The sequence below is a fragment of the Falco biarmicus genome, chromosome 5, assembly GCF_023638135.1.
Source record: "Falco biarmicus isolate bFalBia1 chromosome 5, bFalBia1.pri, whole genome shotgun sequence".
In the NCBI taxonomy this organism is placed as follows: domain Eukaryota; kingdom Metazoa; phylum Chordata; class Aves; order Falconiformes; family Falconidae; genus Falco; species Falco biarmicus.
In genome coordinates this window covers 67393307-67406643 of record NC_079292.1, presented here as the reverse complement: position 1 = coordinate 67406643, position 13337 = coordinate 67393307, and the positions used below count along the sequence as shown (strand labels likewise).

The window sequence follows — 13337 nt, the reverse complement described above, 5'->3', positions numbered from 1 at the left end:
CAGTTTCTATTTAAGAAAGCATCCCTCAAAAACATAATCTAATTTTACCCAATCTCCTCTTACAATTTTGATTGTTCACTATTTCTAAAGAAACAAATACATCTTTTCTAGTCACCAAGCCAATCTTTTCTGGACCTCATTACAGAGAAACGCAGCAATGCAAAATCTGGTGGAGCTTAATCACAAGGCGCTCACTCGTGATGTTACATGTGGCCTGGCCTCACCTCTGCTCGGCTGCGATACAAAACAAGACTTCTGTATCAGCCTCAACACAACGTCAACTAAGAAAAGGTTGCCAGCATCTATTTACAGCTACTTAAAAGCCAAACTGAGATCCATTTCTAGCTTTACTTTTAAAAGAAAAAGTATGTTCATTTATGTCAATCTGAATAATGTCATGGCATACAATACTGTTACAAGTGTGTACATTAGGATTTTCAGCAGTACTGACTTAGTTTTGCACTTGATGCCTTAGGAGAGCCCAGCTTTTGGAGGGAGTGTCCTTTTATGCCATGGCATATTAACATTTTCAATAAGTACCACAATATTCGTGGAAGTTTGTATGCAAACCAAAACACATACGAGAAACCCTCCCCAACTTACTCAGGCTGGGCTGTTGAGTAGGAAGGACCGACACAACATTTGGGATCTTTACAAAATGCACCACTGCAAAAGACAGACTAGTTGCTTTTCTGCATCTTCACTGATAAGGTGGGAGCTAATAAAATGTTATGCAGCACAGAATAAATAAACACAGTTTGCTGCCACAACAAATTGAGTCAGTTTAACAAATTGTGCTGGTTTTGGCTGGGGTAGAGTTAATCTTCTTCATATTGGCTAGCATGGAGCTGTGTTTTGGATTTGTGCTGAAAACAGTGTTCATAATACAGGGATGTTTTCATTATTACTGAGCAGCGCTTACACAGAGCCAAGGGCTCTTCTGCTTCTCACCCCATCTCAGCAGCGAGCGGGCTGGGGGAGCACAAGAAGCTAGTGGGGGACACAGCCAGGACTGCCGACCCCCACTGACCAAAGGGATATTCCATGCCATAGGACGCCATACTCAGCATATAAAGTTGAGGAAGAAGAACGAAGGGGGGGATATTCAGAGTGATGGAGTTTCTCTTCCCAAGTAACCGTTACATCTGATGGATCCCTGCTTTCCTGGCGGTGGTTGAACACCTGCCTGCCCATGGGAAGTGGTGAATGAATTCCTTACTTGTGCTCACTGCTTTTGCATCACCTATTAAACTGTCTTTATCTCAGCTCACGAGTTTTCTTACTTTTACTCTACTGATTCCCCCATCCCACTAGCAGGGGGCAAAGAGCGAGTAGCTGTGTGGGGGTTAGTTGCCAGCCAGGGTTAAACGATGACACAAATTTTAAGAGGAATTCGAGGTAGCCAGATCAACTGAGTTAATGCATTTCTGTGGAAGGTTAGGACAAACTGCTCTTGAAAATGAGAAGACATGTGCTGATCAGGAGGGGGTTGTAAACAAGTCTCTCTTTCCATGTGCTTGTGAGGTTTCTGTCTTCCTTGGGAGCCATGTGCACAACTTGCTGCCAGAGGCAGGTCCCAGAGGGGATGGACAATCACCCCATTCCATTACAGCAATAATTAGTCTCTTAAATACACTCTGCCAACAGCAGTGAATAATTTTAAAGCCTATGACAGTCGTTACCATCTATATACGGTCAGCTGGTTCACTTGTCCATCCACCCTACTGGAGAGCCCTTGGCCACATCTCTTGTCATCAAGCCTGAACACTCTCATTGACTGTGCATGTGCCATTAGCAGGCACAGAAGCAAGATCCAGCAGGGCAGTGCCTGATTTCAGGAGGCATTTATAAGCTGCAAGAAAGCCTTGAGCAAGCTCTGATCCAGGCAAAAGTTTGGATATGCTTTCGGCATTGGTAACCTATCCTTGAATACAATGGATGTCTGTATAAAATAAAGCTATCGCTATTCTAGATACTAGGAACAGAAAAATAACAGGATGCTAATAATAGTTACTGACAATTCAGTACTGCTTTTTACTTATGGCTGTCAAAAGCACATGATACTCCTTTATATCTGTGTGGTTCTCATACTACAAGGCTAATCAGGAAGAAAGCTAAATGCAGGAGAAACTTTGGAAGAACCCTCTCACCAAAGCTGACACCTCAAGGAAATAATTGGCAAATTTTGAAAAGACTCAAAGATTCACAGAATCACTCCAGGAGCTAATTGCATTTCAGCAACCTACCTGCAAATGGTAACAAAAGTATTTTCTTTAAATTAGTTGACTAACTGAATTATATTTTAAATTAAAGATCTTTATATTGCTGTTCATGTCCACTGGAATTCCAAGGAAGAAAAATCCCTGCGTGTAACATCTCCTACTCCATCAATTAATCTCAGGCAAAACAGTGTTACTGGTGAGGTGACTGGAAGAATCTGCCTCTTGATGGGCAATCGGTTTTCCCTCGGGATGGGTAACATCATTTGCATTACAGCAGAGTTGTTTGGGTTTTTGCTATTTGCAAACTGAACACAGAAATCCAAGTTTCAGCGAGTATCAAGTGTTTCCTTTTCACTTCTCTGCCATGTTCATAAAACCAGCTCCTCCTGTAGGTAGCCGGTGTTGTCATGGCAATCCTGTTTGCTTAGTTTTAAATTTTGTTGTTTAAATGTACTGTTGTGTGCCATGTTTGAGATAAATACAGGGTGACTCGTATCTACAACCTGTTGCAAGATACAACTACCTGAATTAATTGCTTCTGTTGCAAAAATGAAAGTAAAGGGCACTACCTAAAGCCATAAACAATACAACAGAAAAAACACTTGAGAGATCATCTGTTACCTTTTACTGTAATCAAGACTAACAAACTTGGAAAAGCCATAGTCTCAGCTCTGCCAAATCCAGGCGATCACAGCATGTGAGGATTATGAGACTAGCTAAAAAAAAAATATTACAAGATTTACAGAAATTTATGAGGAGTTTCATCTGCTTTCTGATTTTGGAGCATTTTAAGCTTTTCTACCCAGCACCCAGGGACTATGCTTACAGATTTCTTTCTAAAACTGAGCTACACAAGCGATCACAAGACTCAGACCATGCCCCACAGAAGCTGCATGGAAAAACAGGGGCCAGTGACTGTTCTTTGTAGGTGCACACAGTGGGTACAACCTACCACTTACCCAGTTCAGGGACAACCTGTCCCATTCCTGATAAGCAACCTTACCCCCAATGACCCAACAGGGTATCCACCTGCAAGCAGATTTTCCTGCATTGGAGATTTTAGCAAGGCAAAGGCAAAATATTCTCCTGGTTGGGGAAAAAATGGACCTATCTAGAAGACAGGTGATAACAGTGCACTTAATTGGTATTTGGGAAAAGAATGGGGTGTACGAAGAAGGGGGGATCTGAAACAGAAGCAGGAAGGTAGTTGTTGCCCTTTCAGAAGTCACAGACCTTGTTAATACTCTTCTGAACAGACACTACCAGTGAGCCAGGGAAGTTTCGGTTCACTGTAAGGGTGAGAAGAGCTCCTTTATTAGGGAAAAGAGCTTCTCACTTGCATTAACAGCTGAACTGATTTCAACTCAAGGCTTTCTTCATCCTCTACAAAGCCCTAAAACCAAGTGTGTTTGATGAGCCGCTTCACAATAATGTCCTCCTAGGACACATGTGGCTGCAGTTATAACCAGGTGGTGGTATTTAAGGATATTGTCTTAAAATTGTATATATTTGCACTTCCCCTGGGGAACTGCCAGTCCAGTCATACCTTCCCACATGAGTTTATTTTCCTGCTCTGTATACTGTCAGCCTAAACATTTTCTTTTCGTAGCCTTAGAAGAAAAATCACACTCTGCCTATGCAGCACATTCAGTGATGGAGTAAGACTACACAAGGAAGCAATAGACATTCCAATTTCAATTTAGCATCCAAATGCAAATATTGACTAGACAGAAAGTCCTTGTAACTGGAAAAAGTGCCTATGTGCTCCCTTTCATCAAAACTTTTGCATCTAGGGAAAAAAAGCTGTCAGTCAGTAGAGGACAGAGTACAAAAGACAAAGATAGAAATAAACAGACAGCTGCAGCTTCATGAATAGCAAGGTAACTCCTCTGGAAGGTGGGTTTATATGCACCCCGGGCACAGAGGGAAAGGCAGACTACGATGTGCTCTATAGCTTTACAGCCTGAAGAGCTTTGATCTGGTGAACGGCACCCTCCCAGTTGTTTCAACTCTGTGGCTAGGAATCTGAAAAATAACAAATTCTTGCAGAGTAGGCTTTCAAAGAGCCTGTGAATTTCCAGTGAAACCCGAGCCTGCTGTCAGAGTCTCAATGCTGGAAAACCTGAGACCGATCATGTACTGCTTTCCCTCCACAAAGCCCCGTGTGCTGTGGGTGAGAGCATGCCTTGTGATCAAACGTGATCCATAGCTTGCCACCGACAGCAACGCACTCCAGAAGTCACACAGCCAAAACCCCCAGCCATCAGTGGGCAACTGCTTCAGAAGAGGCTCACTGAGGTGGCAGGGGATGGAGCATCCACTGGACAGCCGCTGAGATACTGGTGGCTGATCCTCAGGAAATTAAAAACCAGACCTCATAAACCCGCTGTGATAACATTTCTGGAAACAGTCCATCGCACCCCAGAGCATTACCTACCCCACACTGGCGGGAGCCAAAGGGATGTCCTGGGCATGCTGCTTTGCCCCAGAGACTGGCTATGGTCCAGCCTTCCTGCGTGGAAGTACTCTGAAAAGCAAAATGCATCGCGCCTATAGGAGTCAGTGGCCTCTGCTTCGCCTGCACCCCCTCCACTGCACATGCAGGCTTTTGGAAGGGAAGGCTTGTTGTGTAACCAACACTTGCAGCAAGCACCATGGCCCATTAAAAATGCCTATCAAGCTGATTTCCAGAGCAGCAATACCTACCTGAGTTTATTCATTAAACCAAGAAAACTTAACTAAGAGAGATGCTGAAATCTTTCATGCGGCTCTGGGAACCTGCTACTGTAGGATGGCCTTTGCTTTGTAGCACCATCTTCCAGATAGGCTTTCCCCCAACCCCCAGCCCCCTTGAAATAAAGAATACATTTTACACTTAATGTATGGACTGTCTGGCCCCTGGGTAGGCATGACAGCAATTTTTACTGATGCTGTTGCTCTCCCCTTTGTCTAGAAGTAAGCCCTGAATGCTAGGTGCCTGCAGAGATTACAAGTGGGGCTGAACTTTTCCACTCAGGAAGCATGTGCAAGCCTGGATAATTAAGAACTGATGTCACAGGGGTCTATTTTAATTCCAGCTCCCAGCCTAAGGTCAGTGAAAATCCCATACCAGAGCAGATGCTGCACTTGACTTCTATTGTCTTGGCAGAGCTGGCTGGCACAGGGACCCACTTCTCCACACAGGTCTGTTGTGTACCTCTCAGTAGTTCATTCTCTTTGAATTTACAACTAGGATTATTAAATGCATTGCTCAGAAAACAGTCACAAATCTCTATGAAAAGGAGCATGTGCCAGTTTTTATGTGTAAGCATTTCTTCAGCTTTCCGAGGCACTGAATTCTCATTTACCTGATTGAAACAGCAAATACAGAAAGCCGGCTTACAGAGAGCAGTTCAACCGTAGGACAACGTTATCTCAAGGCAGTCTTAGTAGAAATGCATTAACTATTTAATACAACACCACAAAGAAGCCTGCTTCTTGCCCAGAGTGATCAGCCAAGGGAGGTCACAAGCAAATGCCACCAAAAATTAATATGACTTGACTCCCAAAGATATAGTTTAAAAAAAACCCATACTTTCTTAGTTTGAAATGGCTGGCAGGACTTAATCTGCTTCAAACACCTTGAGAGATGCTATACAACGGACTTTTCCCTTGTCTTACTATGGTGTTAGCAATACAATCCATTTACCTGGAGGCCTCCTACTTCTTTCCCCTCAAGAAGAGCAGAAGAAAGAAACATTGTGCAAAATGCCTGAAACATGACAGCCCCACCACTCAACGACCTGCTAGCACTTGAGCTGCACTTCAGTACACTGTTTACCTAAAGCTGGGTAGCTCTCAAAACCTTTTCAATTGCCTTCTTCCTCAACTTTCATCCAGTACAAGCCAGAATGTTTCAAAAGAGGTTTGAGATCAGGTTTTCTATTGCAACAGATCACCTATAGCAGATTTTGGGATGGCAAGTCACAACGACAGGAAATCTATGTTCTTTAAGGCAGGTCACTGAAGGTACATCCCTTCTGCAGCATACAACAGCCTGCAATGGCAGAGCTTACAAACAGCAAGATTCCAAACACCTTCATTTCTGCCTTCGCCGGGAAAGGGAATGATGGACAGATTTCATCTTCTCAGATCACTCTTGCCAAGAAACACACTGAAGGACATGGAAATATGGCTTTCATTTATGTCACTGGAAGTTTTAATGTGTCTGGGAATATAATTTGTAATTTTAAGGACAGTAATTTAGTGAACATACCGAACAGATGATTATTCTTTTTAAAGACTAAAAAACTGTCACTATTCCAGCATATTTTGTCTTCCAATGGTTAAAGAAGTAATTATCTGTATAATTTATACGTTTGTGTTGCCCAAAACTGGGTACAGGTTACACAGAACACGTAGTCACGTTCTAAAGCCAAACTGGGCCACATCAAAGGTCTGTCCAGACCAGGTTCCTCTCTCCAGCAGTGACCAAAAATTAATGCCAAGCAAAGCATATAAGAACATGCTAATTTTTTCCCGTTTCTAGCTAGCATAATGTCCCCAAGTTGAACATGGTTTCTGCATATATAGTAGCCTGGATTTCTTTTTTTAACTTGGCAAATCTCTCTTTTGAGTCTGCATAAACTTTCAGCACACCCACAGCATCCTGCAGGAAGGAGCTCCCCAGCTGAACTACCTGTTGCAAGCCACCTCCTTGGCTTGCTTTGAACCTGTGTCCTCTTAGATTTAATTGATACACCTTAATTTCTATACGCTCCCCTCCTCCACACAGTCATGGATGCATAGACCTCTCTCACACCCTCAGCCATCTAATTTACACTACAAGCATCACAAGGGCTGACAAAATCTGACCTCATTACTCAATATTTTTCAAACCCACAACTTACACCTACCCCTACTCTAGCTCTAATAACCCTTGTGTTACGTTTATCAGGACAAACCACACCCGTACAGCTCACCAGCTGACACAGAAACCTTGCCAGAGTTAACAATACTCCTTTGGGTTCATCCTGTGTCAGCCAAAACCCCGACTCCAAATCTAACTATGCATTTCACAAAGACTGCCACACATTTCTAAATTACTGCTTTTCTTTTTTATTCTCCTTGTTGTCATCAGCCTTCCTCCTAGCTCCACAAAGTTGGCCGAGTCTTACAATAACATTCAACTCTGTTGAAAACCATAACACTCACCCTGCTGAGACATGCACAATAACCGCATTTCAAGCTCAGTGCAAATAAAGACGACTGCTTGCAAAGAGAAACTCCCATTTGTGCCCTGCATGATCCTCAGATTGCTACAAAACAACTTGCCCTCTGCCTGAGCACTAACCCTTGTTTCAGCCACAGTTAAGGTGTCAGTAACCACCTCAAGATCACCACCCAATGCTGGCCTTTGTTTTAGCTTCATGGGGCTTCTCCCTTCTGGTCTTGACACCAAACTTAGCTCTTCCACTTCCTTCCTCTCAACTCAATCCAACCTGCAAATAACATCCTGGCTTTAAATTCAGTGCTGTGACCTAACTACTGCCTTCAGAACCTCGTTAAAAGCTTCTCACAGCAACCCTTCATATGCTGCTGCTACAGGTGTCTACAGCTGAGGAACACACACTGCCTCACAGCTTCTCTGAGGCTGGGCCATAATACAAACTCTCCCGTGTGACTGGGGATCCACCAGCTGAGCAAGCAACCACACACACCAGCACCTACTTGGATGCTGAATATCTTCAGGCCTTGATGTCCTAGACCCTAATGTCACCCTTTACACCGGGGCCAGCAAGCTGTGTCACCTCCAAATCCACCCTCAAGCAATTTACTCAGCTTCTTACTTCCACCCTGTGGAAATACCAGGTTTTAAAAACAATCTTATCTCTTCAGCGTCCCTTTTCCTTACAGTTCAGCTGAATGCCAGCCCAGTACCTCAGCCTAGCCTTCCCACCGGCCAGACACACAGCTCTTCCTAGAAATCAGGCCTACGGCACTCAGCCTTACTGGCTCCATCTGACATCCCAGTCCTGCAGTCATGATGACTGGCGCAATGTCAGCTCTGCAGCAGTAGCTTCAGCTCTGGCCACAGTAAGACAAATTCTCAGGTGAGAGTTATAGTTCGAGTCTGAATGAGGACATGAGGAAGGAAAAGGTTTGTTGCCAAGAGAGGGGCTGTGGTTAGTGGGTGCATTGTGGGGTGTCAGCTCAGAGACAGTCATTGGGTCTCTGTCTACCTTGCAGGATTGACCGCTCGCCCATTTAGCAAAAATTTGCCACCCAGCTGTCCAGAAACTTACCCTGAGTTATCATCCACATTGACTAATTTGTCTTCCTACAGCTCCGCAAGACTGGCAAGATACAACAATAAAAAAACAGCTCTCAACTCAGATTTCTTGTTTGCAGGTAAACCCCACAGGTATAACATGAAGACTACTGCCAGCAGCACAGCTGAGCCTATAGCTAGCTCTGAGGCAGTTGATGGCTTACTGACTATTTTGAAGTAAATTTCCTGGTTTCAGGAAAGCAGGTGTTACTGAGCAAGCCTAACGTGCTGGCAGGTGGATCCCGCAGGCTTACGACGGTGCATGGGATCAGGAAAGCCAGTCTTTGGCAATGTTCAGGTTGGCTGGTTGCAACTTCAAGGTGGTGGTCAGCTTAAGGTTTGAATTCAGAAAAACAAGACTTGCAGAGAAGAATTTATAGATATCTTCTGCAGATCCCTCACATCTAAGATGAAGGCTCGTGCCAGGAGACTTGGTTTAAGGTTAACAGAAGCTCAGGACCCAGCTTCTTTCTAGATCATACACTGCCCAGAGAGTGAGGACAGAGACTATCACAGGTCATCAACAAGATCCATGACAGGAGAAGTGGCAGATACTGAACTGCAGCAACTCACTGTCAGGGCCCTGATGAGCCTCACCTGGCCCTGCACCTAATGCCCATTGCTCTAGGAGCCCCATTTCAGCTCAGCCATGTCTCCTGGATGGCCCTTGGACCTGTTCTGTAAGTAGCTTGTCTCCCAGATGGACCCCGCACAGACACATGTTCTCACTTGTCCTTACTCTGGCCTCTCACCCGTTCTCCTGGACAGACTCTGGTCCTGTCTCCTGACTGGACTCTGACCGGGATTCAGTAACAAACCTACTTCACGGCTGCTGTTGTCAGGATCCAAGCCTGAACATCAGCTGTGGGAGGCTGGTGCCAGATCAGCGGGGAAGGAACTGACCAGCTAAATTTAACTTTGTGTGTTAGAAAGCCACATAACAGCTGGCATTGGGGCTTGCTGAAAGGATGGGTTTTCTGGATGGAAGACACAGGCTTCTGGGTAAATTGGCTAAAGTGAGGTTTAAGATCAAGCTCAGAAGAAATGGAACAGCTGACATAACTACAGAGTTTTAGAATCCCTCCAGCACAACAATACCGGTTTTTACTGGCAATGCTTTCCTTCATTAGGTTTGGAGCAGGTAGGTGTTGCTGAACTGATGGTGAAGCCAGGGCTGCTGCTGGGGCCAAGGAGGACCTCAGCCAGCAGCATTCTCACTTGTCTTTCATAAGGTTGTTAACAAAATCCATAGTGCTGGTGGTAAAAACAGTCACTGTTTCATACCCCAAGAATGGCTTGGCTTTTGGGTTTAAAAAAACCTTCCCCCGTCATTACAAGATATGAAGAGGCAACACACAAAAGACATTTGCAACATTGAATACGTAGTTGGAATTAGGCCAGGATCATTTATGACTTGATGACCCCCATCTCAGCATAGACATAGCAAAAAGGGACAGCAGCAAATCCTTCATGCTGTGCCACGCAGGGTCTGGTATTAATGAATCTGCCAGAAATACTGTGAACAGATCACAGCTTTCCAAATCAGCCAGTGTGCTTCCTGGAAGCACTTCTAGCCTTGATGGTAATAGAGGCTGTTGTCACATTATCATAATGGTCTCCCAAATGAGATCCAGTCCGATTCTGCCGCAGATGTTGAATAAGAATTGCTTGATCTTAACCTGTGTCTCAGCTGCAATTCCACTGTTGGAATGAGGAACCAGAATGGAATGAGCAAGGCCAGAAAGTGACAGAGAGGAGGACTGTTCCCATTTTCATTTGAGGTGTCAGTAAATTCCTCCAGAAGCCTCCATAGTGTCTTTCCCCAGTTCAGTAACTAACCAGAGCAAACAGTTATACACATGTCCCTGTCTTAAGAGGAAATCAACTTCCTACCATCTTCTCAGAGCACCGACCTAGGTAGGTTTGGAGGGAAAAACAAAGTTGTAGCTGCCCCTGCCTGGCTAGTCTGGCCCAGCAGAGACAGAGGGATGTGGTATCAGCTCACCTAACCACACACTGGGTCCCAGGCAAAGAAAGAAAAACCCAAAAAAGCATTTTTACCAAATTTAAACATTTATGTATCTTTTTTTTACAAAAAAAAAAAAAGATAGTAATAAAATAACAAATATCTGTTAACACAAATTTCAGGTTCATAGTTTTTAATCAATCCACAGCATTCCATCCTATGCTTAGCCAGAGCTCTGCAGTATTCTGTGCCACTGGAGTTCTGCCTTCCATCTTCACTGAACAGCCACCAATATTCCACCAAAAAGCATAGTCATCCCATTTTTATACAAACTTCAGCTGAAGCCAAATGCTTGCATCCCATACCTCAGGAGCAGCCAGTTTTAAGGATTAGGCTTCAGTCACTGGACCTTCCAGTCCTTTGCTCAGGAAATTTAACTATGTTCTTTGGGCTTTGCATAAAAATAAGCCCACATTTTTCGGTAAGAAAGCATCTGTAATGTAATTCTGTAGGACCCCGAGCATGCTTTGGGGTTCAAATAATGCTGTTTGCTTTCTGTTCTAGACAGAGCAATAAGAAGTAATTAAGTTAAGATAACAAAATAAGTCTTCTCATTTGCAATCTGTAAAACATTTCAGTGCAGGTTAAAAATAATGTCAAGGCTACACTTCTGAAATCTGTTTGATTAGCAGCATTGTACCTCGTCAGTAAATACGGTGAGAATGAAGCTGGATTGTCCTGCTCCGAAAACATGGGCATGGATCCTCCCATTATCCAGAGGCGGAAATACAATACGAGAATCACCTTTAAAGAAGAACACTTCAGTTAGCAATGCTCTATTCAGAAGAACTAAGGCCTCCAGCAAATATTTTGTTGTGATTGTTCTCCACGCTGTGCTCTGTTCCTAGAAGTGAGTCAGCCCAGCAGTTTAGGCAAAATTCAATTTTGCCACCCTATGCAGGTGACAAACATGCCAACCCCTCAGCACACACAGCACTCTACATCGTCGGGTCCCCCTGCTTTCACATGTGCATTACTGACAGCACTCGGCTACCCACTACACAGGCAGCATTTTGAAGGACAAATCCATCATCCTGCTACAGCTCAGACTGCAGACTTTTGCTATTGACCCATACCTAAATACAGAGGGAAAAAAACATGATGATGTCTTAAAAGCTATTATTGTTCACTCATGCTGGCACAGCTGTAAGGACAAGCTCCATCGGTGTTTCTCATGCTGTGTAATCCTAATCCCTGGAAGGACTCCCGTGGGCTGGCACTCCTCCACCTTTCTGGAAACCACTTGTCAAGGGACAAGCAAGGGGATCTGACTCCTAGAGCAACACAGGGACTTGCACACCCAGTCCACACCTGTGGAGGTGCTTGTTTTCTCCCCTGCAACGTGTCAAGTTCTGCTTGGAGCATGCCAAGCAGCAGGTATTTGCAGGCAGAGCTTTTCTTGTGACTCTTACTAAGCCCTGCACTGAAGCTAACAGCATGCCACTGAAAAGTCAGCCCAGCACCAGAGAGTACTCCTGTGTTTAGGGCAGGAAATACCTGCAGACAATCATGTGGTTGTAAGGGCAACCACTATAAATTAGAAGACAATCTGAACTGAAAACACAGCAATATTCTTGTCTCTGCCTAGCTGAAGTCATCTAGACTACTTTCTAAGACTAACTTTGTATTAAGTTCTACCATCTAAGCTTTCCAAGCCTTTTGGGACACCACCATGCAATGTTCATTTTTGTCACATACACAGAAATACATCATCAAGTCCATTCATACTTACGTAGCTTATCACCAAAGCAGCTCTCTTCAAAAAAGGCCTTGCAGTATACAAGAAATTCTGGTTGTTATTTGCAGTCAGGTAGCTGAAACATAAGGAAACAAGTATTTGTTGAAATACTTTTAAACAATAACTCATTTTTCAAACTGGAGAAAAAGCTGTACATGGTTTCAGCCACCCTAGACTAACCTGCAGTAACAATGACATCACTCTTACTCTTCAAAGCTCTTTCCACATGACTTAAGTAAAATATTGAGGCCACCTTCATACAATACACACTACAATACATTGCAGTTTCCCCATCAAAATCTGGGTTTGGTTAGTTATTTTTTTTAAAACATCAATGAACACCTTAATCCTTAGAAAAGCCCCACATGTCTCACTAAGATTGCTGTCTTCAGACTCCCAGAAGACTACACTGAGACACATTTTTAAAAGGTCACCCAAACAGAGCAATTCAATTTTAGGCCATGATTAAAATGCAAAAACTCCTTGTTCCCAGCTCTCTGCTGAGCCTCTACAGATGGGAATAACTGTCTAGCAGAACTGAACTTATTTTAAGCTTTTTTTTTTTAAAGCATATTCTGCATGCTTAAGTTGCATTATGAGTCTGCTGACAAGGTGTTATGATAATTAACTGTAGAGAGACAAACACACTGGTGGCTTATTGTTGTTGGAGCGTTCATAAAAATCTTCCTGTTTCTCAATAATTAAACTGTATCTGGAGCCAAAACTACATATTAATTTTAATAGAGTAGAAGCATTTGACAAATTCTAAGGAGCTTTCTTAGTATAACAAACAGTGCCATGCCTATGGCATTAATTCAATGATAATTCAATTTCTATTGGACCTTACAGTGGCTTCATTATTTTAATAAAGTGATGAGAAACAAAAAGAAATACAGAAGAGAGAACAGGAATATTTTAAGCATATAGAAGCTAGAAAACTATTGAAAAATGACAAATAATTTTAAGAAGTTATAAATAGCAAGTAAACAAAATAAATTCAGAAGGGAAATGTTTGCAGGTTTCTCTGTGTAACATACAATC

The 13337-nt window shown here is 43.4% G+C and overlaps 1 protein-coding gene across 2 annotated transcripts in view; it reads right to left on the bottom strand.

Annotated features, from left to right (window-relative positions):
* The window catches only part of TMTC1 (transmembrane O-mannosyltransferase targeting cadherins 1), a 147157-nt gene that overhangs the window by 79785 nt on the left and 54035 nt on the right, over positions 1 to 13337 (bottom strand). For both annotated transcript variants that reach the window (XM_056341142.1, XM_056341141.1), the window contains exons 6-7: positions 12291 to 12372; positions 11199 to 11302 (exon numbers count right to left, since the gene is read on the bottom strand). In XM_056341142.1, coding sequence (XP_056197117.1) covers positions 11199 to 11302; positions 12291 to 12372 — 186 coding nt within the window. The remainder of the gene's footprint in view (positions 1 to 11198; positions 11303 to 12290; positions 12373 to 13337) is intronic.